Consider the following 23,768-nt stretch of genomic DNA (forward strand, 5'->3'; position numbering starts at 1 on the left):
GCTCAGCAAGAGTGAATCACATCAGGATCAGCAAAAGATCTCTGCATCCCTGAAAACAGAAAATCTTCCAAGTGTGTGAAATCATGGCATCTGTGCCACAATAAAGACGCCAGAATCTCAGTTGGCTCACAGCTGCCATTTGTTGTGTCTAAAAAACGTTAGCTGATCATTTTAAACAGCTACCATGTTATGATGACCTTGACGGCTTCAGCACTCACTGTGCAGACTAGGGGCACGATGTAAGTCTAGGGATGTCGAAAACAAGCCTTTTCTCATGTGCAGACATTCACAAAGCCTAACTTACAGAAACAGCTATATGCAGTGTCGTGTGCAAAAGGTAAAATGGCGTTTAAACTTCAAATAAGCCATGCTAACATAACATGCGTGCAAACCAGGCTTAGGCCACACTACAGTATCTGTAACGTGTACGTATGTAAATTTCCTCATCTAACGTACTTGGTTCTCTGACACCTTTGGGTAAAATCCGCCCTATATAAAATTGCATTAAATAAATAAACTTGTTGCGTTGCTGTCTCCACACGCATTTGCCTTAGCTTTAAAGGAAATCTCCTTTTGTGATGTCAAGCAGTCTACTCTTCTGTGATTGGCAGAAGCTATCTACGCTTCTGTAATTGGAAGAATTCTCTCACCGTTACAGCCGGCAATTATACGCACAGTTTGGCATGCTGTTGTCATTCGCAGAGGCTGCACAGAGCTTGTGTGGGTTGGCATTTGTATTCTGGCTAAAAGGGGAATTCGGCAGTGATACGCACTCTCTGTTGCGGTTTGTCTCTGTTCTTCAGAATCACCTGGAGGAGAGATGTGGGGTTGTTTTTTTTTCGCTGTGGTGTGGTCTTTCAGTGACACACACATTGTATTATGCTTATGGAAGTGAAGTGCAGATTTGTATTATGTTATGGAAGTGAAGCGCAGAGCAGGTTTATAGTGACGCTCATAGTGTCTGAGTTTGGAGAAAAGCGTGTTTACAGTGACACACACACACTGCAAGGTGCCTATGAACTTGAAGGACACACCTTGTATAAGGATGATTAGTCAGTGACAGACATACTGTTAAATTCCAACAAAAGTTTATGGTAATCTGTGGCATGTACAAAGTGTGTGCGGTTCAAGTACAGATTTCAATAAATGCCTCCACATTAAACTTGCATTTGTGGTATGTTAAGTATTACACAATAATTATATAAAAAATGTATAACATATATAATTAATATATATATACTAAAATACATAAAAATAATTTAAACACATAGTAATGATATCTTTATAAAAAGAAAAAAAGGAGCATGAAGAAATATAACAATGTGTTCTCTACCTCAATGGAAGTCTGAATTGGCTGCATCATTTAAAAATCCATCTTGGCCAACACCCCTGCATATCTGGCTGAAAATCTCACCATGTCCATTGACTCTAGGCACACCCTCAGCTATGAATACTACAAGACCAGAGAAAAAGAAATGCAAAAAGAAAAGAAAACATGGGAACAAGCCTTCCCTTCTATGTACGACAGATCTAGAATGACATCCTCCAGTTCATAAGGGCTTCCGCAACAGTGCGTCATTTAGGGAAAGAGCTGAAGACTCACCTCTTTAAAGAACAATATATTATGATGCAATCACTGTCCACTTTCTCTCTTAGAAGCCAACTATCCCAACCACATATTGATATTCTTTCCCTTGGAACTTGTGCAGCTTTCTGCTGTCTTACAGCTATGTGCTATACAAATCCTGCATACCTGCATGCAACTATAGAACTTTATTAAAAGAACACTTGTGGGATAAATAATAGTATTTTGAACAATGCATGGAGGAATTTGAACTAGAAGAAATCAACAGGTTACACTATATACAGATTCATCACTTGATCACACACCCACAGTACAACGCGATGAATTTATGAGAATATAGACCAACAGAAAAATTCATGGCGAAGTGCATCTTTGAGGACCATGTTTTCTCTCTGTACCAGCTGATTAATATATATGCTGGAGAAAAATATTGAGTTTAATAAATTAATTGGGAAAACAGCTGGGATGATTAATAACTCCGAGTGAATTGGGAAAACCTGAGCGTTCGCATTTTTTGGGTACAAAAAACATGTTGGCTACAAAAACAATACAATATAAGATTATGGTCAGTTGGTTCATAGAATGAGTCTGAGACCAAAAACATACAGCGCCTCAGAGCCTAGCTGTCGGAGAGTAGGGTCTGCAATACTATGGTCACCCCCGATTTTTGCTTTTTGCTTCACTGGTTTACGACTTTCCCTGGCTGTGGGCCTGCTAATCAGACCCACAGCCTAGCTGTTCTCTCGCTAAATTGACAAGCATGTACCTTAGGTGCGTCTACCAATTGGTACTGGGCCCCCTTATCAGTCCCTGTACAGCATACCTTAGGTATCCAGGGCATAGGTGTACCCAGGGCCTACCAGGGGCTGCAGCATGTATTATGCCACCCCTGGCTGGCCATCCAAAACTGACACAACTGGCTGCACGACAGCTGGGGCAAGGTGGTGTAATCACCCTTTGCTTTAGATATAGTATCTCTATATCTAACCCTAAAATGGACACATATATTCCTATCAGTCACTCCTATGGCAGGCCTTAATCCTGAAGGCAGAGTGCTTGGAATTATGTGAGCTGAGCCTGTTTGCAGCTTGCGGAACCAAGTCCTAATAGCTGTTCCTTGATAACGCTATACCATATACTCGTAAGTGCATTATGAACCCCGCTGTTAAATGCTAACTTTGGTATAACATTATCAAAACATGTCGAGTAAGGTGTCATACGAATTGGAATACTAACCCCTCGCCAATTCTGGCGATAGTGTTAGCATTCCACCCTTCTAGAGGGACACGACATGTATGTAACTGTGAACCCCGGTTAAAGTTAACTCGAGCCTCAGCATCACAAAATGGATGCTGCCACCACAGACACAAGTCTGACCTCCTGCTGCTGGGAGTCCTTCCAGCGAGGGAGGCTTGGACAAAGGGTTTCCTGCCTTGGGAGGTGCTAGCACCACCCCAGACAGGATTTTGTGTATTAGGTAGGACAGGGCTCAAAGGAATGAGACATTCCTGGGGCACACAAGGTGCCCTGTGCATACACCGGTCAGAACCAGTTCCTGGGGCACTCCAGCCCCAGAGCTGGCGCAAGACCGGACAAAGGAAAGGGGGTGTAACCTCCCCCTTCCTGGTCCCACCCAGAGGAGGGACCTAGTCGCAGTGCAGCCCCCTTTAGCTGAATAAAGGAAGGAGCTGGTCCCATTCCAAATTAGATTATCCTGAACAACTTCCCAAGAAGAAACTCTGGACTTCGACGTTCTGCTCCACAGAAGACTGAAGATATCTCCCTTGTGGGCAAGGAGTGTCCACCCTGCACCAGCAGGCACCATCCGCGTCCAGCGGCTTTCCTTTGTCGTCTTCCTGCAAGGATCCAGACTTCAGAGCCCGACGAGACCCGGATTCCCAGACCTCTCCGACCTCTACCCACACCGGCAGCACAGCTGAGACCCGTGGGTGCGACGAGACACGTGGGACCTGCCATCTTGGAAGAAGCAGTTCTTCGCTCCAGCACGACTTCAGAGGCATCCTCGTCCAAGTGCTTTGGGGACTGAGAAGCCCCGACCCCGAGCAGCTCCTGCATCGAAGATCAGCCCTCCAGCATCCACGAGATCTGCGTGGGGCCCTTCTGCCTGCTTGCTGCTCGAAGCGTTGTCTGGTCACTTGCCGGCTGGCTTGTGACCTCCTAGACGACGAACTCCGACAACTTTGCTGCTGGTCTGGTTGCTCCAGACTGGCCCTTGCTCCCTTCCAAAAGAGGAGCACTCCGGACCCTCCTGGTCCACTCCAGACGCCGTATCCACTCCCCGCGTGGGTTGCCTTTACCAAGGCCTGTTGAACCCAAATCCGGAGACGACACCGCCGACAGTGAGAGCCTGCGTGGGACAGCTCGTGCCTCCATCCTGGTCGTCGAAGACACCACCTGGTCCACGTGGCTGCAGAGTCAAGCGTCCACCTGATCGCGACGACGACATCTGGGTCCACTCCTGGTTCCACTCCAGTCACTGGCTAGTGACTTTGAACATTGTCCCCTCTGCTTTCAGGTTCTTCTATTCACTGATCCACCATTGGATCACACTGGACATCTTCCTCCTGTCCGCCTGCAGCATCTTTTCCTCCAGGCTCCATAGACTTCAACGCCGGAACCCGACACGACTTGGCACCTATGCACCCGCAGCCTGTGGGTGAGGTAACACAAGCATTTCGGTGCTCAAGGGTAGCTTGACTCTCCTAGTGTCCAGTTCCACAGTCGTTTTAGTCCTGTCTAGTCAGGGACGTCCGTACTCACCTTTTCTTTAAACTGTACTGTCCATAGATGATTGTACGCATCTCGCGTGTGAGTTCACACTCTGCACACGCGCTCAGTCGGCCTCCTATTACTTACCTCCAGTTAGGGTAGTGTGGTCCCAGCGATCCTACTGCCTCTGGACAGCTCCATTCCTTTGATTGACTTTCACATTCCACTTATTTAGTATATGGTTTGTTGCGCCCCTCAGGCGTTCTTGTAAATATTGTGCGAACTCGTATTTCCTTTCAAGTATTGTCATGTGCTTAGCCCTCTGACCTCATAAAGAGTTCAGAGGTGTATGTTAGTTAATAAATATCTGTTTGAGATGATCTGATTTTTGTCTACATGAGCTTAAAAAGTGTAGCCTAACAAACATACTAAGATTGCAAGAGGCACCACATTGAAAGAGCAGGGCTAAAGGATGAGTTCCAAAGCACACTGTAAGATGAATCTTATGAGGCATAGATGACCGGAGGGCACTGTCTGGGAGTAGACTTACAAAGTGGTAATCTACTCTAGATCCTAGTCGCAGCTGCTCCTCAAGCAAAGTCTGTATATAAAGCTGTGGTGGTTCATAGTGTCAAATATAGACAAGAAATCCAGTGTAAGAGGTGGCACTGTGAGCATCCAGAATACCACCAAAACCACTTTGTGCCACTACAAGACTGAACAGGATTCAGTGCATCAGCATGTTCCAAGCAGCTAGAAAGAGAAAGCTTTGCAGTAGTAGATGGCGTCATGTTAACAACCCTGCATCATTTCTCCTTTAACCTGCTCTCCCTTCTCGAGCCAAGATTATTCTTTAGTACTTAGTTACATCTGCTTCTGATATCTTTCAAATATATTGTTGCATTACTCATTGAGATTTTTATCAAAACACTGCTATTGTATAGCTACCAATAGAGTAATATTTTATGCCAAAAATAATTAAAGTGCTTGCTTTGTAGGATGGTGGATCATCTGTAAAAGATGAGCAGCTAAGCTCTACTAGTGAAGACACTGGATCATATATTACACAAGAACTGCATGAACCTCTAGTCTGTCAAGAACTTGGTGAAGAGGAAGAAATTTCAGAATTACCTGAAGTAACCTGTCCGGGAAGCTCACCTGAATCTGTGGGTGAAGAGGATGTAACGCTTGCTTTGAAAGAGCTGGATGAAAGGTGTGAAGAAGAAGAAGCAGATTTTTCTGGTTTGTCTAGGTAAGGTTTTAAATGTGCTGTCACTGGTAACTGAAACGTAACAAATATTGTGATATAACCCAAGGAAGATATTTTTTTCCTATTACTGAGCAGGGTGCTTAGTTGAAGAAAGTGACAGAAATACAATAAATCCTATTGTTTGTGGGAGTGCTAAAACCAGTTGCTTATTTATGCGTTGGTTTAAATTATGTTACTTAGAATTTTCTCTAGAAAATGAAAACTATTTTAATTAGAATTTTCCGTTTCAGCAATTGTCCTGTGGCCAGGACACTCTGGTAATCTTAATTCTGGAAAATTAAGATGAAGCAACAAAAATATCCTCTCTTTGCATTCGACTGGCTATTTATTTCTGATTTGGTATTTAACCAATGATGGATCAGTTGCATATGAAATGTTTGTAATCACTGTGCAAGTATTTTCTGATTATCCAAGTGTCACCCGTAAGAGTATTTCACTTGTGTCAATAGGTCACGATCGTGGAAGTAGCTAGAAAATTATACCCCCTTCTTCAACTATACCTCAACTCACACTGAGTTCATGAGGAAAGTAAACTCAACCATCCTAAGAAGATTTACATTTACCCTTTAATCATCCTCTGTTCCTTTCACACATCCTCCCATCCATATATCCACTAACCATACTTTTACCCATCCATCCTTCACTTTTCCCTATCTTGCATTCCTCAGCCATCTACTCAGTTACACCTTAACCTTTTGATCTTTCTAGTCTTTCATGCATCTGCTCACCCTTCCATCTTTCAATCTTTTTGCGATCCATCTGTCATACCTTTCACTGTTCCGTCCTTATTTCGTTTTACTATTCCTTCCTTTCTCCTCCCATTCTTTTTTTTCCTTTGTACCCACCTTTTCTCTTTCAGTATGTCTTTCAGACCTTTCTCACATGCTTCTCTTTTTCTGTTTGTCCCTCGTGTATTCCCCTATTTTTGTCTTTTCATCCTTTTTTTTAGGTCGAGCCTGGGCAGCGCATGCGATGCATGCAGTATTGGAGTATGGCTTTGAAGCCCCGCCCACTCTCTCCATATTTGTAATTGGTTTGTGTCATTATCCGACGTAAACGCTGGCTTCCGAGTCATTATTATTCTTGTTAGTCCCTCCTTGGTACTGCCTTCTCTGCATTTGTTACTTCCCATAGCGACTGGACCTTTTACTTGTCTTGTTACACGTTCCGCTTTATCTTGGCTGTGAGCACGATTTTGTTTAATGATTTGTCCCTATTCCACCTACTACGTTGCAGCACACCACCTGCTTTTATTTTAAATATAATTACTAATGTCGGTGCACTTTAAATATAGCGGTCGAGTTTCTTTATTTATTTCAGCAGCACAGTCCACTTTAAATATAGCGGTCACACTTATTTATTTATTCATTTGTTTTGTTTATTAACACCCATGCAGTGCTTTCACATTAATGGAGGCAGCGCCTCTTTCTTTAGGGAAGCCACGTCTAAAGAAAGGTTCATGGCCGCTATTAAAGTAAAAGCGTCGCATGGGTGCTTTGACAAAAAAAAATCTGTTTGACAAACAAAGCACCTGTTTGTCAAGTTGACAAAGTGCCATTGTGTCTGTCTTAAAGAAAGGGGTGCGGCCTCTATGAATGTGAAAGCGATGCATGGGGGCTAGTAATTTGCAATGCAATAGGTCTCACATTTGCAAGAGTGTAAGCTACTCTCGTAAATGCGAGACCTATTGCATTGCAAATACTTGTTTCTCTTTCCTTTGCTCTGTATGTCTGCCCACCTCCCACACCGCTCTGTCGTTTATTGCTAAACAGTATTATTTATGAGCACTTTGTCACTGGACCGGTAGACATAGGAGGCTCATAAACAAATATTGTTTAGTGGGCATCGTTTTGCCAGTCCAGAGCACCTAGTGGCAGCCTGTCAGCCCCCGCTTAATTTGGGGGAGGAAGCCTATGCCACTGGTCACCATGGTTTCACTCTACTTACAATCTTCACAGCTTTTGCATCCAGAAGGGAGCATCCAAAATTAAGCTACGGAACACCTTTATCTGATAGAGACGACTAGCTGCAGAAACCTTGACATAGAATTATCCCCAGGCTTGAGACTGGATCCGGAAAACTATTTTTTGCCACAGCATCTCTGCGTGCCTGGGGCGGCACCACGGGACTCTGCCCAGATGTCGTCCACGGGCATGACGTCAGCGAGGTGACATAAGCCCCGCTGACATCAGTTTTCTTCTTTTCCGCGTGCCACGCGGATCTGGTTTGCTCTGCTAACGTCTGTTTTCATGCCTTCCCTTGTTTTTTCTTGTGGAATTGTCTGCAATGCCTTTGGGCTTTAAAATTTGCGATCACTGTGCATGTCCGATGTCAGCGACAGACCCCCATCCCATCTGTATGTGGTGTTAGGGCGAACACCACACCTCAACGGACTGTGTTGCATGCCAGCAGCTCAAGCCTTAGTCCCGGCGGGAGCGCCAGATGAAGCTGCTGTCGGCCTGCCTGTGCCTGTCGGCCTCGTCACTGGTCTGTCCCCGGAGGGGTCCAGGACTCGCCATTTTCGACTGTGTCCCTTGCTCTGGTTCTTGATTCGTCTCCCGAGGTACCTTCCTCTCCAGAGGTATGTTATCTGTTGGTGTCCTCCTCCCCGGAGACGGGGCGCCGTATTGTTGCATTTTCACCGGCATCTTCCAGGGAGGCAACTTCGCCGTCCCCACGGCCTAAATCTTCGAACCCTTCTTTCCATGGCTTACGGCTGGCTTTTCCACTGGCCTCTCCTCCTTCCTCTGGAGCCCCTCAGGTTCCTCATTCTTCTGTGGATTCCCCGCTATTCCTTGGCTGGCCGCTTTCTCCTGTAGCTGGTCTTGGGGTCGGACGGCTCAGTCTGCAGCCGTCGCCTACGGAGGAATTGCTTTCTCCTCCGCGGCGCCCTACTGAGGCCAGTCTTGCCTTTCTTTGGGCTATTTCCACAGGTGCTGGTATTCTGAGGATAGGTGAACCTGTCACTCCATTCCCTACAGACAATCTCTTGGAAGTTCTCCACCAGGGCTCTGGTGGACGGGAGTTGTTCCTTCCTTTTGAAGCGTCACTCCAGAATTCTCTTCTGGTGGCTTGGGGGCGCCCTGCCACAGGTAATACGGTGCCTAAGGCGCTCCTGCATCGCCACCACCCTGCTCCGCACGACCCGGTCTGTCTTTCCTTCCACCCTTCTACTCAAATTGGCTCTTCTGCGGAATGCCTTTCCGTGCTTGTCTGTGGTGTTGTTTCCTCTGTCTTTATAGGCCCGGTCGTTAGATTCATGGGAGCGTAATTTCTTCACTTCTTCCAGAGTGGCCTTACAGGCGCTTAACACTTTGTGTGTGTTGACCAGGGCTACTTCCAGCCTGTGGGACTCTGTGGAGTCTCTTCTTTCTCATGTTTCCCATGAGGGTGCCCATACTGATCTGCGGGGCCATGTGTTGGATGGTAGGGAGTTGCCTGCGTTTATTCTTCCTGTGGCCTTGGATGTTGCCGATGCTCCTGGCCGTGCTTTGTCCACTTTGGTGGCTCTTCGTCGCCATGCTTGGCTACGTGATGCTGTTTTTCCTGAAAATATAAGGGAATGTCTGGTTGACCTGCCCTTTGACGGGGTCCTTCTGTTTAACACATGTGGTCACCGCCATTCAGCGTCTTCTTGTATGACTCTGTCTTCCTCCTCCTCCTCAGTAGACTAGTTTTTTGAGCCTCTGGGACTTTATCCCATTTGCTCCTGGAATCTGGTGTTTGGAGTGCCTGTTACACTTTCTGTGTGGTTTCCTGCTTAACAGAACCCTGGCATCACAAAATGGATGGTACAGACACAAGTCTGGCCTCCTGCTGCTGGACGAAACTCCGGCAGCGTAGGCGGGACAATAGGTTTCCTGTCACAGGGAGATGTAACCAGACAGGCTTTAGTGTACTGGGGCTTGGTGGGTACACTCCAAGAGTGCTTCAATGTCTGCACTGGGGGCACATTTTGTGTCCCTGTGCATAGTCCAGCTCAAACCGGTTGCAGGGGCTACCAGCCCCTGCTCTTGCGCGAACATAGACATAGGATATGGGAGTAAACCACCCCTCTATCCTGACCCTCCCATAGGTGGGTCTCCAGAATTTGTCCCACCCCTTCCTTGAGTATAAAGTAGGAACCCCTGACTACAGGACTTTACATTTACCTGGATGAAACTCTGCTACAGAAACTCAGAACTTCAACTATCTACACTTTGTTGGATGACCGAAGAATCTCCCTTGGAGTAATTGAGTTACTCCCCTGCAAGGCAGGCACCAAAGACGCATCTGTCCAGTTTGCAACTAAGCAGCTCCTTAAGGACTCCGAAGGCTTTGCAACACAGGAGGTGGGTTTCCAAGCTTCCCCGAAGCTGATCCATGCTCTCAGCAAACCTGAGATCCAAAGCCCTCGTGGGGACCGTGCAACCCGTATCCTTGGACACTGTGACCATTTGCAGCTGCATATGCTTCTTGGCGATCCCTGAGTCTGTGCATTGGGCTTTTTGTAGTCTAGATCCCGAGCAGTGATTCCACCGAAGATTACTGGCCTACACTCCATGAGTGACCCGTGGGCTGGGTTTTAGTGGTTCCTCTCGAGCTCCCTTCGCGATCCCTTGTCCTTCAACTTGTGGGTCCCTGAGGAGGGTACTGTAACTCTGAACGGGCTTACCTGGTTGCTCCAGACGTGCCCTGACTCTCCATTGCTTGGGGTGTCACTTAAACCATGCTGATCCATCCCAAAGCCTTTTTACTCTCAACGCATGAGTTGCTGTTGCTGATCCGGACACCGACCAGCCCCCCACCCAGCACTCGACATACTTCGTGGGACAGCTCGCCTGCGGAATCTGGTCGTCGTCGACAACTCCTGGTCCCTGTTGCAGCAGAGTCAAGCTTCACCTCTTTGCACCTGAGGCACCCGACATCGGTGGGCATTCGGCAACCGAGCCTCTGGTCACTGGCAAGTGACCCAGACTCTGTCCCCTCTGCTTTCATGTTCTACACATCTCACAAAAGTACGTTTTCCTAAAAGAAGTATATTGTTATGTGTTACATGTTGTGTGTGTTTACAAGTGTGTCCAGTGCAACAAGGGTCTCTTTGATATATGTTTAACCTCATCCTTTATGATATACGTTTAACAGCAGACTGTGAACAAAAACAGTGAAACCAGATACAGTGGAACATTTATCACTGCCTATTGCTGTTTTATTTATTTAATTTTAGGAGCACCAGAACACTTTACCATCACTTTTAATTTTCATCATAGGCACCAACTACATTGATCAGCCACTTCCTAAAAAACGTGACCTGCCCTTAGGGCAGGAAGTATGTACTAAAATATAATCTACTTCTTCTCCCACAGTACAGATACTGTGGGTACAGCATTAACCGTATGTATAATTGAAAAGCACATATAATAGATGTGCTTTCTGCATTTTTTCAGATTTTCACCTTAAATTAGGTTTGTTCACCGGAGTGGTACACATGGGGCTGGCCCCCACGTTGTCCTGAAGAAAAGGTGTTGGGGACACCTTGAAACATGTCAACGGATTATTAGGGACTATAACCACACAAGTTAATTTTCCTTGTATCTACCCCCTTTTTACCCTACCGACTAGAAGCAGGAATAAAACTTTGGCTTACTGGTTAGGTATTTTTAAACTAGCACAAAACACCACTTCACCCATACACTGCACTACACATAGATTCACAATCCAGTGCTCCTACGTATCCTTCGCAAGTCGTATCACACCCCAAGCAGTAGATGCTTGGGATGGCCCCAATCATGAAGCATGTTACCTAGGGAGAACCCTAGGTGAGTGAGGGGACTCAAGAAAATACATTTTCTTTTCTATTTAGGCACACCCAATTCGGGTAGGCACACCCAAATCGGGTGGACCCACAATCTCTCCTTGGCTAGGTTCCTATGATCTATCACATATGGAATTTTGTGTTGTACTGTAAAATATAGGAGGTTGAACCTAGCTAGTTCCTCTTTCTCCCTATGTTTTTTGACGTCTCCTTTCATTTGGTCATTCAAGACGTTATAATCTGGTAAACCAATCTGCTTTACACTCCTTCAAACTTAGCCTGAAGGCTGCTCTCCATAGCTACCACTAGGATAACTTTCAATAAAGGTTGTCTTAAAACCTATCATCAATAAGGGTTGTTTGGACTGGTGCAAGGTGACCAATATAACTAGTGGACAGCATATGCCAGGCCCACTTCTCACACTGACCACGTTGCATCCACAGCGTCTTCAGCATCCTTCATCCTGTGAATCAGGACCACTTCATAGCAACGCAGATAAAGTACCTGGAACTGTTGAAGGACTTCTTCTCCTGTGAAGGTAAATGTTCTTGAGGACTTTACTGGTCCCCCTGACAAACTCCCTGCTTGAATTAGTTATCCCATGTTGTTCTAATGACCCCATTGACACGTACCTAAGTTTTCTTTGAAATCTTTTCAAGTGTCCAGTTTGTTGACTTTGCCAAGGCTAGTTCACGTTTGGGTTGAGTGAAATTGCACCGATTTATTATTACTTGTAAAATCGATATCTTTGGGAACCATCTGGTGGATCTTTTTTATTCTGGTGTCTAAATTCTCATAAAAATAGAACCTTTGGTGACTGATTTCTTCTGTCGTTTTGCTTTCTTCAATTGTATTGGTGCTTTTTAAATACTTAGCACTTGTTCCTCTGTGTAAGCCTTGCTTTTTTGATAGTTGTAACCCAGTGGTGCTAAAGGGGTTGGTTAGTGTATTACCTGGTGAGGTTGCACTACCACACCATATCAAATACCCCAATTTCATCACATCCTCCCATTTGGGGCATTGTATCCCCCTAGCTGCTTTCTTCCCCCTTCTCATCCTACTAAAGAGGTCATTCATTTTATATACTGGCCATACCAAGGGCTTCTAACTTGAAGATCAGCCTTTGAAGCCATCTAGAAGAGGTTTGTATGGATCATTTTGTGCTTAAAGATGTGTTATGACAATGGGTGGACCAGTCCTCCCGCCCGCGGACTTTGAGGATGCCAGGGGACCTCCTGCATGATTAGGTGGGTAGGGAACATGTGGAGACGGCCCTACAGAACTACTTAGACTTAAACTGGGGAGACAGCGACTTGCATTATGCGACCAAATGGGACGCTCTCAAGGCGGATGTGCGGGGTGCATGTATGGGCCTGACTTATGGGGTCCGGAGACAGTTCTCCGAGATCTGAGGTGCGCTGAGGATCGCCTCTGCCACTGTCAATCCCTGTCGGAACCGGATGGGTCGGACCTGGAATCTGAGCGGACGGCCCATGAGGACGTTCATGATATCCTTACCCGGCTGGATAAGTTTACCCTCGGCCAATACCGCCAGCGTCTCCACCAGGAGGGGGACAAGTCAGGCCGCCTGCTAGCCTGGATTCTTCGGAGGGAGTCCGCTCCAGCACGGATAGTGGCGTTGAGGAATCCCGCTGGGGACATGGTGCACTCAGAGTCGGACCTCCTCGTGGCTCTCCGCACTCACCTGCAAGCAGTATATACCGCGGACCCCTTGGTGACGGAAGCATCCTATCAGCCATACCTTCGGGGTCTGACCCTCCAGACCCCCTCAGGAGAGGATGCGGAGGAACTGGACACCGTCTTGTCGCTTCAGGAGGTCAGAGTAGCACTGGCCTCCCTCCCAATGGCCAAGGCTCCGGGTGGAGACTGTTTTCTGCCGGAATTTTATCAGGTGTTTGTGGATACTCTTGCCCCCCTTCTCCTGCAGGTTTACCAAGAGGCGCTGGAATGTGGCACACTCCCACCTACCATGCATCAGGGGGAGGTTTGCATGCTTCTGAAACCGGGAGGGGATAGCTGTGATCCCGCGGCATACCGGCCGATCACCCTAATCAACACTGATGTGAAAATCCTTACTAGGATTTTAGCCACCCGGCTGGCGCCGCATATGGCGCACTTCGTCCATTAAGACCAGTGTGGGTTCATCCCTGGCCTCAACACTGCCATGAACCTCCGGCGCCTAAACCATGTCCTCCATGAGGTGCGTGATAGGGAGGATCCCCAGGTCCTGGTGTCGATAGACCTGGCTAAAGCTTTCAACACTGTCAGCTGGGGTACCTCTTGGAGGTGCTTCGGCTGGCTGGGGTGGGGCCCCTCTTCTGCGCCTGGATCCGGATCCTCTACAGCGCGCCTATGGCCAGGGTCAGACTCGGGCGGCCCGCTCGGAAGAGTGGCAATTGGGCAGGGGCACCCGTCATGGGTGTCCTCTGTCGCCGCTCCTGTTCGCCCTGGCGATTGAGCCTTTGGCGGTGTCAATCTGAGCGGAGATGGACCCCTGGGGGATACTAGTGGGGAATACTGTACACTTGATCTCTCTGTACGCCGATGACGCATTGTTCTACCTGATGTCTCCCCGGGAATCGCTGCTGATCCTGTTGCAGCACTTAGATCGTTTTGGTGCAGCTGCTGAGCTGCGCCTTAATCCTGGGAAGTCCTTGATCTTTCCCCTGGCGGTCTGTGGCGAGGACCCCAGACAGGGTTTCCCGCACCTGGGGCTGAGGTGGGAACTGGAGGCCTTCCGATACCTGGGAATCCAAGTGGCCGCATCCGATGAGCAGTTGCTGGCCCGTAATGCCGAACGAGTGCTTAGTTCCCTGCAGCAGTCCTTGTCCTTTTGGAACACGCTCCCACTCTCCCTAATGGGGAGACTAGCCGTTTCCAAGATGGTGATGTTGCCGAGGGTGTTATACGTACTACAGAATACCTTGTGTCTACTCCCCCTTCGTATATGTAGCAAACTCAATACGCTGCTCACCTCCTTGCTCGTGGCGGGCAGGCGCAGCAGAGTTGCACTGCACACAGTGGTCCGACGCTGGGAGGAGGGGGGTTTGGAGGCCTCGAGGTTCTATTTATATTACTATGCGGCCCAACTTCTGCCAGCCACTCGGTGGTTCGCGGGTACAGATAATTGGGAGCTGCAACTCCTAGCCGGCAGGGCGGATGAGAGGACGCTACAGGTGGCTCTGATGCGGGGCAGGGGAGCGGACGAATCCCTACCGTATGTAGTTCGACACACTGCGGGAATCTGGCAGCGACTTGTGGAGAGGGTGTTGAGGCGGGCCCCCTTTCATAGGGAGCTACCGGTGTGGATTTTGGCGCCGGTGACGTTGATGGAGGAACACATGTCGTTCCGGGAATGGCATGAGGGCGGCTGTGAGACCCTGGCGGACCTGTATCCGGACGATTCTTTCGTGACCCTAGAGAGGGCTGCGGAGGCCTCACTGGGGGACAGTATCTCCATTATAGAGGCCTTCAGGAAATGGCGAGGGCGACCTGGCCACGGTATCCGGAGGCGCCCCAGGTGTCCCACACTCTGAATATCCTTCTGTCCTGCGGCGGGGGCGACGGCTGATTACGCTGTTGTATACGGCTATGAGGTGTGACTCGGCCCCTCCGATGTCCCCGTCTTGGGCAGCATGGGAAGCGGATCTGGGGATTGCCCTGGACCCGGGACAACGCAAACGAATAGGAACCCTTACTCGGAAGGTGTCGTGTAATGCACAATTCAAACTGATTCATTTTAATTTTGTGCACCGCACTTACATGACTCCAGTTGCTTTGCACCGCATCGCCGCAGATAAAACGGATGCCTGTCCTAGTTGCGGTACTGTCAGAGCCGGATTTCTCCATCTGGCCTGGGAGTGCCCGCTGGTCTGGGACTTCTGGAAGGCGGTGGTGGACCACATCCGTAAGGTCACGAGCCTTCATATTGCCCTGACCCCGCTTCATTGTTTACTGGCCCTGGTCCCCAAACCCAAAAAGAGGAACTTATCCTACAAAATGTTGCAGCTACTCCTGATGTTGGCAAGGCGACGAGTGGCTGTCACTTGGATGGGACAGAGGGCCCCTGCCATGTCACTATGGCTTCAGGATGTTGGGGAATGGACATTGGCTGAGGAGACGCACATGCAGGGTACACGCAAGGATGAGAGGCTGCAGGAGGACTTGCTTGCCTGGTGTATGATGTGCGCTGTAGGGTCAGCCTGCAGCGATTCGTATGCAACTAGTGCTGAATTGTTCTCCTCTAGGGAGTCGGGGTCTGAGGGAGAGGATGCTGGGGGCGGGGAAGGAGGGATGGTGTTGGGGTAATGCCCTGCTGGCTACGCACAAAGTTACATACTGTCAGGTTTATGATTTACTTTGCATCCCTAAGATTTGATTCTTATAATTATGATGCCTGCACCTGCTGGGGCCCTATTGGGGCAATGAACTCTGTACACATGTATTTTCTTTCTACCGATGCCAATTTTGGGAGGGAATATTTTGATAATCTTTGCTGAAAAATAAAGGTTTTAAAAAAAAAAAAGATGTTATGACTTGGCTCATAAGGAATCTCCAGATGGCATTCGGGCTAATTTCATCAGAGCAAAATCTTTTACTTAATTTCTGGCAGGTGTAGTTCCTGTGGCAGGGATCTGCAAAATAGCGACTTGCGATTCCCTCTTCAACTTTGCAAAGCATTACTGTTTTGGATTTGGAGGTGCAGAGATAAGGTCACTTCACAAAGTTGTCCACAACTTCTTAGTTTAACCAGCTTTTCAAACCCCATCCTTTCAAAATGGGTATTGCTATGTGATGCATGCAAAGATGAGCTATCTGCAAGATCAAATTTCCGTCAGAAGAATAAGTTACTTACCTCGGGTAATACTCTTTCTGTTAGATACACTTATCTTCACACCTACCCTCATTTCCCAATCAGAAGGGGATAGATCCACTAGGTGAATGTGTATTTTTTTATATTTTACTCCATTGTTCTAAATTCAAATTCAAATTTTTAAATACTTTTTTGTTATTTCATTTGTTGGTTTGGTTCTCTTTTCACCTCGCTTCACAAGAGTGCAAAAAAAAACAGGCCAGTGTGCAAGGTAACAATTTATATGGATTGGTGTTGTCATGAGACCTAAGGAAGCGACCCATGGCTGAAGCTGCAGCCACACCACCTAACATCCTTGGGGAGGGAACTTTTGCTGAGGGAATAAAGATTCCCAATCCAGTATGGTGCCTGAAGCACATTCAAAGATTGAGGTATCTACACAAAGAGTATCAATGCAAAGAATGTTTACGAAGTTAAGTCACTTATTTGTCATTGGGTAATAAATATACTTTATACAATTATCTAAAATGTGTGAGTTTACAGTAATTGTGTTTTGTAATAGAATACTGAGCAGGATGTTAGTCCTTGTAAATCCAACTTGTATTTATGTTATTAACGCATAATGCATAGTTTTAAAAATAAATTGCTTTCTAGCATAACTCGTTCTTTGTTTTTTTCATATAGCCAAGATGAGGGGGACCAGGACTGTTTTCCGGTTTTCCATTCGTCCCCTCCGCCATCCCCCTTTCTTTCTGCCATATTGGCAGCTTTCCAGCCTGTGGCATATGATGATGAAGAGGAAGCCTGGCGCTACCACGTCAATCAGATGCTGTCAGAGACTGACGGAGCTTGTGCTGTCAACACATTTCATGTATTCTCTAAATTATTTCAGGTAAGTGACAATCCACCCATTAGTATCCATTCATGAATTATGGCAGTGTTCTGGCACTTGTAGGTCTTTTACCATAAATTGCAAAATATCTGTTGGTGTTGCTTCTCCAAAGAGACAAGAGCTGTTAAAGGGCATGTAGGTAAGAGATGCGGGTCCTTCACCAACAACTGTTGATGACCGGTGCTGCAGGGCTTGAAGCCGGTCTTTCTAGTAGACATCCTTAGCACACCAGGAGAAGAGCTCTTTAAAAAAATAGACTAAATGTCAGAAAAAGTTCAGCCTAAAAATCACTAGCGGGTAGCTAACACTGGATCTGCACTGACAGTCGCGGAAAGAAAAGAGCTGACGTCAGCAAGCTGGGGTTGTGCACATCTCTTCCGGCGTGGACAACGCAGAGGACGCCATGCAAAGCCAATCAGTGCCACCTACCAGCTCACAGGGGTACTAACGAAAACTGTCTGGATCCAGTCTGACACCTGGGGATAATTCTAAGGTAAGGAGTCTGCCGCTAGAAGTTTCTATTAGATTCGAAGATCTTGATATTTAAGAGCTGCCTTTTTAATCTAGTCTGAAGAGCTCTCTGGGGCCCCAACCACCTTTCAGGCACGGGATGTGGTGTCCTGGTGTGCATTTTGCATCTTTGACTTCTGGTGTAATAGGGATGCCCGGTTTCAAGTCTTGCGAGGTTTGTTCCCGCATGATGTCGGTGACGGGCCCGCACCGTGCGACCATGACCCCACGTCATGCACCGGCTGCCGGGCCATGGCTCCGAAAACTTTTCAGGAGCTGTCCCTAAAGTTGCTTGAGGCCCAGGAGTCTGCTCCATGCTGTTCAAGGTCCGGGTCCCATGGGAGGTCGAGGGACAGGTCGCTGAGCTTCCACCATCGTTCAGCGAAGTCTTCCCACTCTGGGTCAGGTAAGACGAAGCACAAGAAGTCGAAGAAGCGACGTCGCTCTTCACCTTCCCCTAGCCTGTTGCGCCACCTGCCTGAGGGTGCGGGTGGTGCCACCCTCACAGGTCCATCGGAGCCTACGCAGTTGCCAACCGCCTACCTGCCTTTCCCGGGTCCGTTGGCGACTCCGGCCCAGCTGCAGGAATTTCTGTCAGCCATGGGCGTCTCTTTGGCCCGTCGGGCCCCGCCGGCACACCTATGGGCCACACGGTTCCGACTGTGGGTCCTCGCCCTTCTTCGTCGACTGCTCCGGCCTCTGCGCCGTGAGACCCCCATGGATCCATACATGGATCCCAGCCGATGTCGGTTGGCCTCGTATGACCTCCACCAACATCTTCATCTACGGCACCACCGTCGGCTGGCTCCTCGGCCGATGCCGCCCCCGGCTTCCACCCCAACATGGAGACAGTGCCGAATCAGTGTCGATTGACGCAGATGGGAATTTTTTATTCCTTTCTCCTCCTTCTATCCCACCTGCCCAGCAGGTTAAGGACGACGGGGAGGACTGGAAGGGGTCTGAAGACCCTCTCGCAGCCCAATGCGAGTTAGACCCGGGCTGGGCAGAGGATTTGGAGGACGCAGGTGATCTGGATTTCTCTCCAGAACCTGGCACACTGTCTTCTTCTACCATGGCTACGGAGGGTGGTATTTATTCAGTGGTGTTGCATAGGGCAGCAGAGACTCTCCACCTCGAGCTCCCTAAGGTGGCCGTCAGGACTAACCTCCTGACAGAAGTGCTTAGGCCGGCGGCTTCCTCTACGGAGCCGCTGATGCCCCATAATGATTCACTTTCGGACGTTCTTTTGGGCACCTGGTCCAGGCCCAACACGGACTCCTGTGGATAAGAATGTAGCCCCGGGGGAGGAGCCAAGATGGCGACCTGAACGGACGCGCAGCCCTCGGCTCCGCCGGCCCCGGATTCCTGCACCACGATCCTGCTTGTCCCGCTACCCCAGTTTGGTTCCAGAAGGTGCGGGAGACGGAGCTGCAGCTGCTGGTGCTCCGCCGACCTCTCCACCCGCCCGGAGTCCGACGCTGTAGACGGACGCGCCCGGCCCGGGATCCAGCTTCCTCCGCAGCGCCCTGCTGCCCTCGCACCCCCTCCCGCAGCTGCTCCGTGACCGGGGTGACACGGCTGGACGGCGCCCCCCTCTGCACTCGCGACCGGCGTGCTATTGGCCGGCGGGAACCGCTGCACACCTCCTGGGCTGCGGGGTGCCGGACGGCTTGGGCGACTCGCTAGCGGGACCTTTGTCTTTGGACGCCATGTTTCTGCTTTGTGCTCCGGGTCCCTCCGGCTAGTGACGGCTGACCTGACTCTAATCCGCTAGCCTCCCCACGCACTGGCTGACCCCCGGATGGTCCACCGAGACGGGCGGATCCTTGCTGGCCGGTGGGTGTCCGGAGTCCGCCTGACCGTGTCCCGTTGATCCCCCCTGCCTTTCCCCGCACTGTGTTGGACAGGGAACAAGATGGCGCAGCGGACGGCCCGCCGCTGACTCACAGTCTACACGGACCCCTTATTACAGTAGCGAGCTCCCCAGCGTTGAAGGGATTGGAACAACTCCCCCCCACGGGACTGCAACCATGGAGTCCTTCCAGCCTACACTCACCCTTGCTGACGTGGTTGCAGCCCTGGGCGAGTTGCGATTGGAGTTAAGGGGCAGCTGCAATGCACTGGGGGCACAACTTGACGCCTGTACCCGGGAGCCCAGCCTGAAACAGGGGCATTATCTTCGACGAGACTCAGGACGGGAGTTGCTACAGCCTGACGCCGCAACACTGTCTCGGGAGACCGCAGTGGAGGATACTGTAGCCATTGCAGGAGCCGGCAAGGGTCTGTTGCCTCATACTATTATCACCAACGAAACAGTGTATCCCCCTTGCTCCATGCTGGACTGTGTGCTGATGTGCGAGGGATCATGGCCCGGGATGCCAGTGTGTTGCCCTCCTGCCTCACCGCCGGCATCCTTGCCTTGGATTTGGATTGCTTTGCTTTGTGAACTGCGTGGCTGGAACATGCCGGAGCGGACAGTGATCGAGGTGGATTCTTCTCCCGGGACCGGACACCCTTCTTCCCTCGATTGTGCACCTCCCCCCTCGCTTGAGCGGCCATCTTTCTTTGTTCTCCTGCGCTACAATGGACGAGTGGGCAGTAGGGGTGTGAGACTGAGCCCCAGGACTGGCCAGGGATAGGGGACCCTTTTCTTTGCTTGATACCCGGGCGGGTGTGCGGAGGTAGGGTGGACTCTGAACTTGGATGGTCTTATGGTTGTTTGCGCATTGACTCACTCCCTACTGTATTGCTTGCTGCAGTTCTACTGATGTTATTATTGGGGTGAGGATTGCTTATTGGACCGGCGGAGCCTGCGCACATGTTTCATTGCTCCTCCTCCCAGATCTTTCTTAGGGGCGTTTCGGGACGGGGGTCCTGTTTCCACTCCCTATGTCTTTGGAATTTGTTTTTTTATTTTTACTTTACTTTCGCTTTCTCTTCTACCTCTCTTCTCTTATCTTTCTATATTTCGGGTTTATGGGGCGACAGACACTCTGCTAGGGGGGGATAGGCCATAGCCTCTGCATGTGTGTAGGGTGGGGGGTTAACTGTTAGTTTAGTTTTTATTTCTATGGTTCTTTTTTCCTTTTTGCTCCTTATGATTTTCCCCTTTTCTTAGGCCCGTGTTAGGTATGCTGGGGGATGGGTGGTGGTGTCATTGAAGGTGGGCTGTTGAGGCAGCTTCCTGTGATCTGACTATTCTGTGGCCATCCTCTGGTTGGGACTTGCATGTTGCTAATTGCTTTGCCGGTACTTGATGTCCTTTTCTTAGGCGAGTCCCGCCTACATGGTCCTTGTTTTTCCTTTTCGTTGTATTACATGCGGAGCAGTGTGACCTGATCCTAATAGTTGCACAGAAAAAAGACATTGAAAATAACCTGCATTGCTCCTTAGCCTAGGTATGACGGCGCTTTCCAGTCTGTTCCTGTATTGTAATTGTTGTCGTACCGCATTACCCTGGCACCGTATAGCATGCACCAGTGCTAAATGTTTGACCGAGGCCGACCGGATGGTTGTGGCCCGTATTTGTACTGTCTTTGAGCACAATAAAGGTTTTCAAAAATAAAAAAAAAAAAAAAAAAGAATGTAGCCCCACGGCATCGCCTGGCCCCGGGCGACCCCATTTTCCTCTCCCAACTTCCTACCCCTGAGAGCTTGGTTGTCCGAGCCTCTGCGTCTCTGAGCGCATTCCCTTCTGCACCTCAGGACAGGGAATCCAAGAAACTGGAGCAGTTTGGGAAGATTTTCTCTTCTGCCAGTTCAGGGTTGTGGTCTGTGAACATTGAATGCCTCTTCGGCCGTTATTCCCACTCTGTGTGGGATACGGTGGCGCAGGTGCTCCCTCAGTGTCCGAAGGAGGCCCGGACAGTGCTCTCCCAAGCTATTGCTGAGAGGAGAGATGCAGCCAAGTTAACGAGTCGTTGTGGCCTTGACACCGCCGACTCACTGGGCAGAGCGATTTCCATGACAGTGGAGCTATGTTGTCGTGCCTGGCTGAGAACGACTGGCTTTTCTGGGGATGTCCAGAACACTCTGATGAACATGCCTTTTGATGGCACTCGCCTTTTTGGCGACAAGGCAGACTGTGCGTTGGAGCGTTTTAAGGACTTGCGGGCTACGGCCAAGTCCTTGGGCCTTTCGGCCACTTGCACTACTTCGGCTTTTTGCTCCTTTCGTGGCCAAGGAAGGGGCGCGCAAACAAGTTTGTTTCAAAGCCACAGGCTTGCGCAGCCGCGGACGTTGGACCCGCCGATGTGGGTCAAGGGGCCAGTGGGCGGGTCAGTCCACCACCACCCCTGCCACCACTGCCTCCAAACCTTCCTAGTCCGGTGTTTCAGGCCCACCAAACCTCAATGGGTGCAGGATTCGCCATCACCTCTCCCACTGGTGCACACATCACTAAGGACAGGTGGGTTTTACAGATTGAACGAAGGGTCTACTCCCTTCCCTTCGAGACCACCCTTCCAGGCATGCCAGCTCAGTAACAGTGCATGTCGGGGATCACTTGGCACTTCTCCAGCAGAAAGTTGCAGCCTTCTTGGCCAAGGGGGCCATCAAGCGCATTCCGATGCCAGAAGTAGGCCGTGATTGTACTCCCACTACTTCTTGGTTCTGAAAAAGGACAAGGGCCTCCTTCCTATCTTAGACCTAAGGAACGTCAATCACTTCCTCCAGAAGGAGAAGTTGAAGATACTCACACTTGCTCAGGTCTTGTCTGCCCTAGACCCGAAAGACTGAATGGTAGCGTTGGACTTGCAGGACGCTTACTTTCATATCCCCCTCCTGCCGGCCCACCGGTGTTACCTGCGGTTCACAGTAGGCCACGAGGACTTTCAGTTCACCGTGCTCCCTTTTTGGCCTTACCAGCGCCCCTCGGTGTTCATTGAAAGTGATGGACATTTTCAGAGCTCATCTGCGCAGATCAGGGGTTTCAATTTTCCCCCATCTCAACAACTGGTTGTTGAAGGCGGGCTTGCCCCAGGCAGTCCTCTCCCACCTCCAGACTATGGCCGACCTCCTGCATATGCTGGGGTTCTCCATAAATGTGCCAAAGTCGCACCTGATTCCCTCTCAGAAGCTCCTCTTTATCGGAGCGGTTCTGGACACAGCGCAGTTTCGGGTTTATCCTCCCGAAAAGCGAGTCCGGGACATTCAGGCTATAATTCCGATCTTTCAGCCATAGTCCTTGCTTTCGATCGGGATGACCCTGAGGCTGCTGGGCCTCATGCATCCTGCTAACCAATCATGCTAGATGGCATATCAGTCAATCAATCAGAGTACTTGTAAAGCGCGCTACTTACCGTGAGGGTCTCAAGACGCTATGGGGAGGAGGGGGGGTGCTGCTACTGCTCGAAGAGCCAGGTCTTGAGGAGTCTTCTGAAGGCGAGTAGGTCTTGGGTCTGCCGTATGTGGGTAGGGAGGGTGTTCCAGGTCTTGGCGGCGAGGTAGGAGAAGGATCTACTGCCGGAGGTCGTTTGCTGGATTCGGGGGACAGCGGCGAGGCTGGCGGAGCGGAGCTGGCGGGTGGGGGTGTAGAGGCTGAGTCTTCTGTTCAGGTAGGCTGGTCCAGCGTTGTGGAGTGCTTTGTGTGCATGGGTAAGGAGCTTGAAGGTGATCCTCTTGTCGACAGGGAGTCAGTGTAGGTCTCTCGGTGTGGCTGCGGCGGGGGACGTTGACGATCAGTCGGGCGGAGGGGTTTTGGATGCGTTGTAGTCGTTGTAGGGGTTTGGCTGGGATTCCTGCGTAGAGTGAGTTGCCGTAGTCCAGTCTTGTGCTGACTAGGGCCTGTGTCACCGTTCTTGTTTCGGTCGGGATCCACTTGTAGATCCTGCGGAGGGTGGTGTTGCAGGAGGAGGAGACGGTGTTGACCTGCTTAGACATGGAGAGGGAGGAGTCGAGGATGAATCCTAGGTTGCGTGCATGGTCAGTGGGTGTTGGTGCTGTTCCCAGTGTGGTCGGCCACCAGGAGTCATCCCAGGCTGAGGGTGTGGGTCCGAGGATGAGGACCTCCGTCTTGTCTGAGTTCAGCTTCAAACGACTGCTCCTCATCCAGTCGGCGACGGCCTTCATTCCCTCGTGGAGGTTGGTTTTGGTGGTGTGTGGGTCCTTTGTGAGAGAGAGGATGAGCTGGGTATCGTCGGCGTAGGAGATGAT

At 49.7% G+C, this 23,768-nt stretch overlaps 1 protein-coding gene across 11 annotated transcripts in view; it reads left to right on the plus strand.

The window, feature by feature from the left end:
- FRYL (FRY like transcription coactivator) overlaps positions 1–23,768 on the plus strand; it is a 2,483,143-nt gene that overhangs the window by 2,260,303 nt on the left and 199,072 nt on the right. For all 11 annotated transcript variants that reach the window (XM_086962669.1, XM_086962670.1, XM_086962671.1 and 8 more), the window contains 2 exons: positions 5,314–5,567; positions 16,898–17,105. In XM_086962669.1, the coding sequence (XP_086818795.1) occupies positions 5,314–5,567; positions 16,898–17,105 (462 nt within the window). The remainder of the gene's footprint in view (positions 1–5,313; positions 5,568–16,897; positions 17,106–23,768) is intronic.

The sequence above is a fragment of the Lissotriton vulgaris genome, chromosome 3_1 (genome assembly GCF_964263255.1).
Source record: "Lissotriton vulgaris chromosome 3_1, aLisVul1.2, whole genome shotgun sequence".
Classification (NCBI taxonomy): domain Eukaryota; kingdom Metazoa; phylum Chordata; class Amphibia; order Caudata; family Salamandridae; genus Lissotriton; species Lissotriton vulgaris.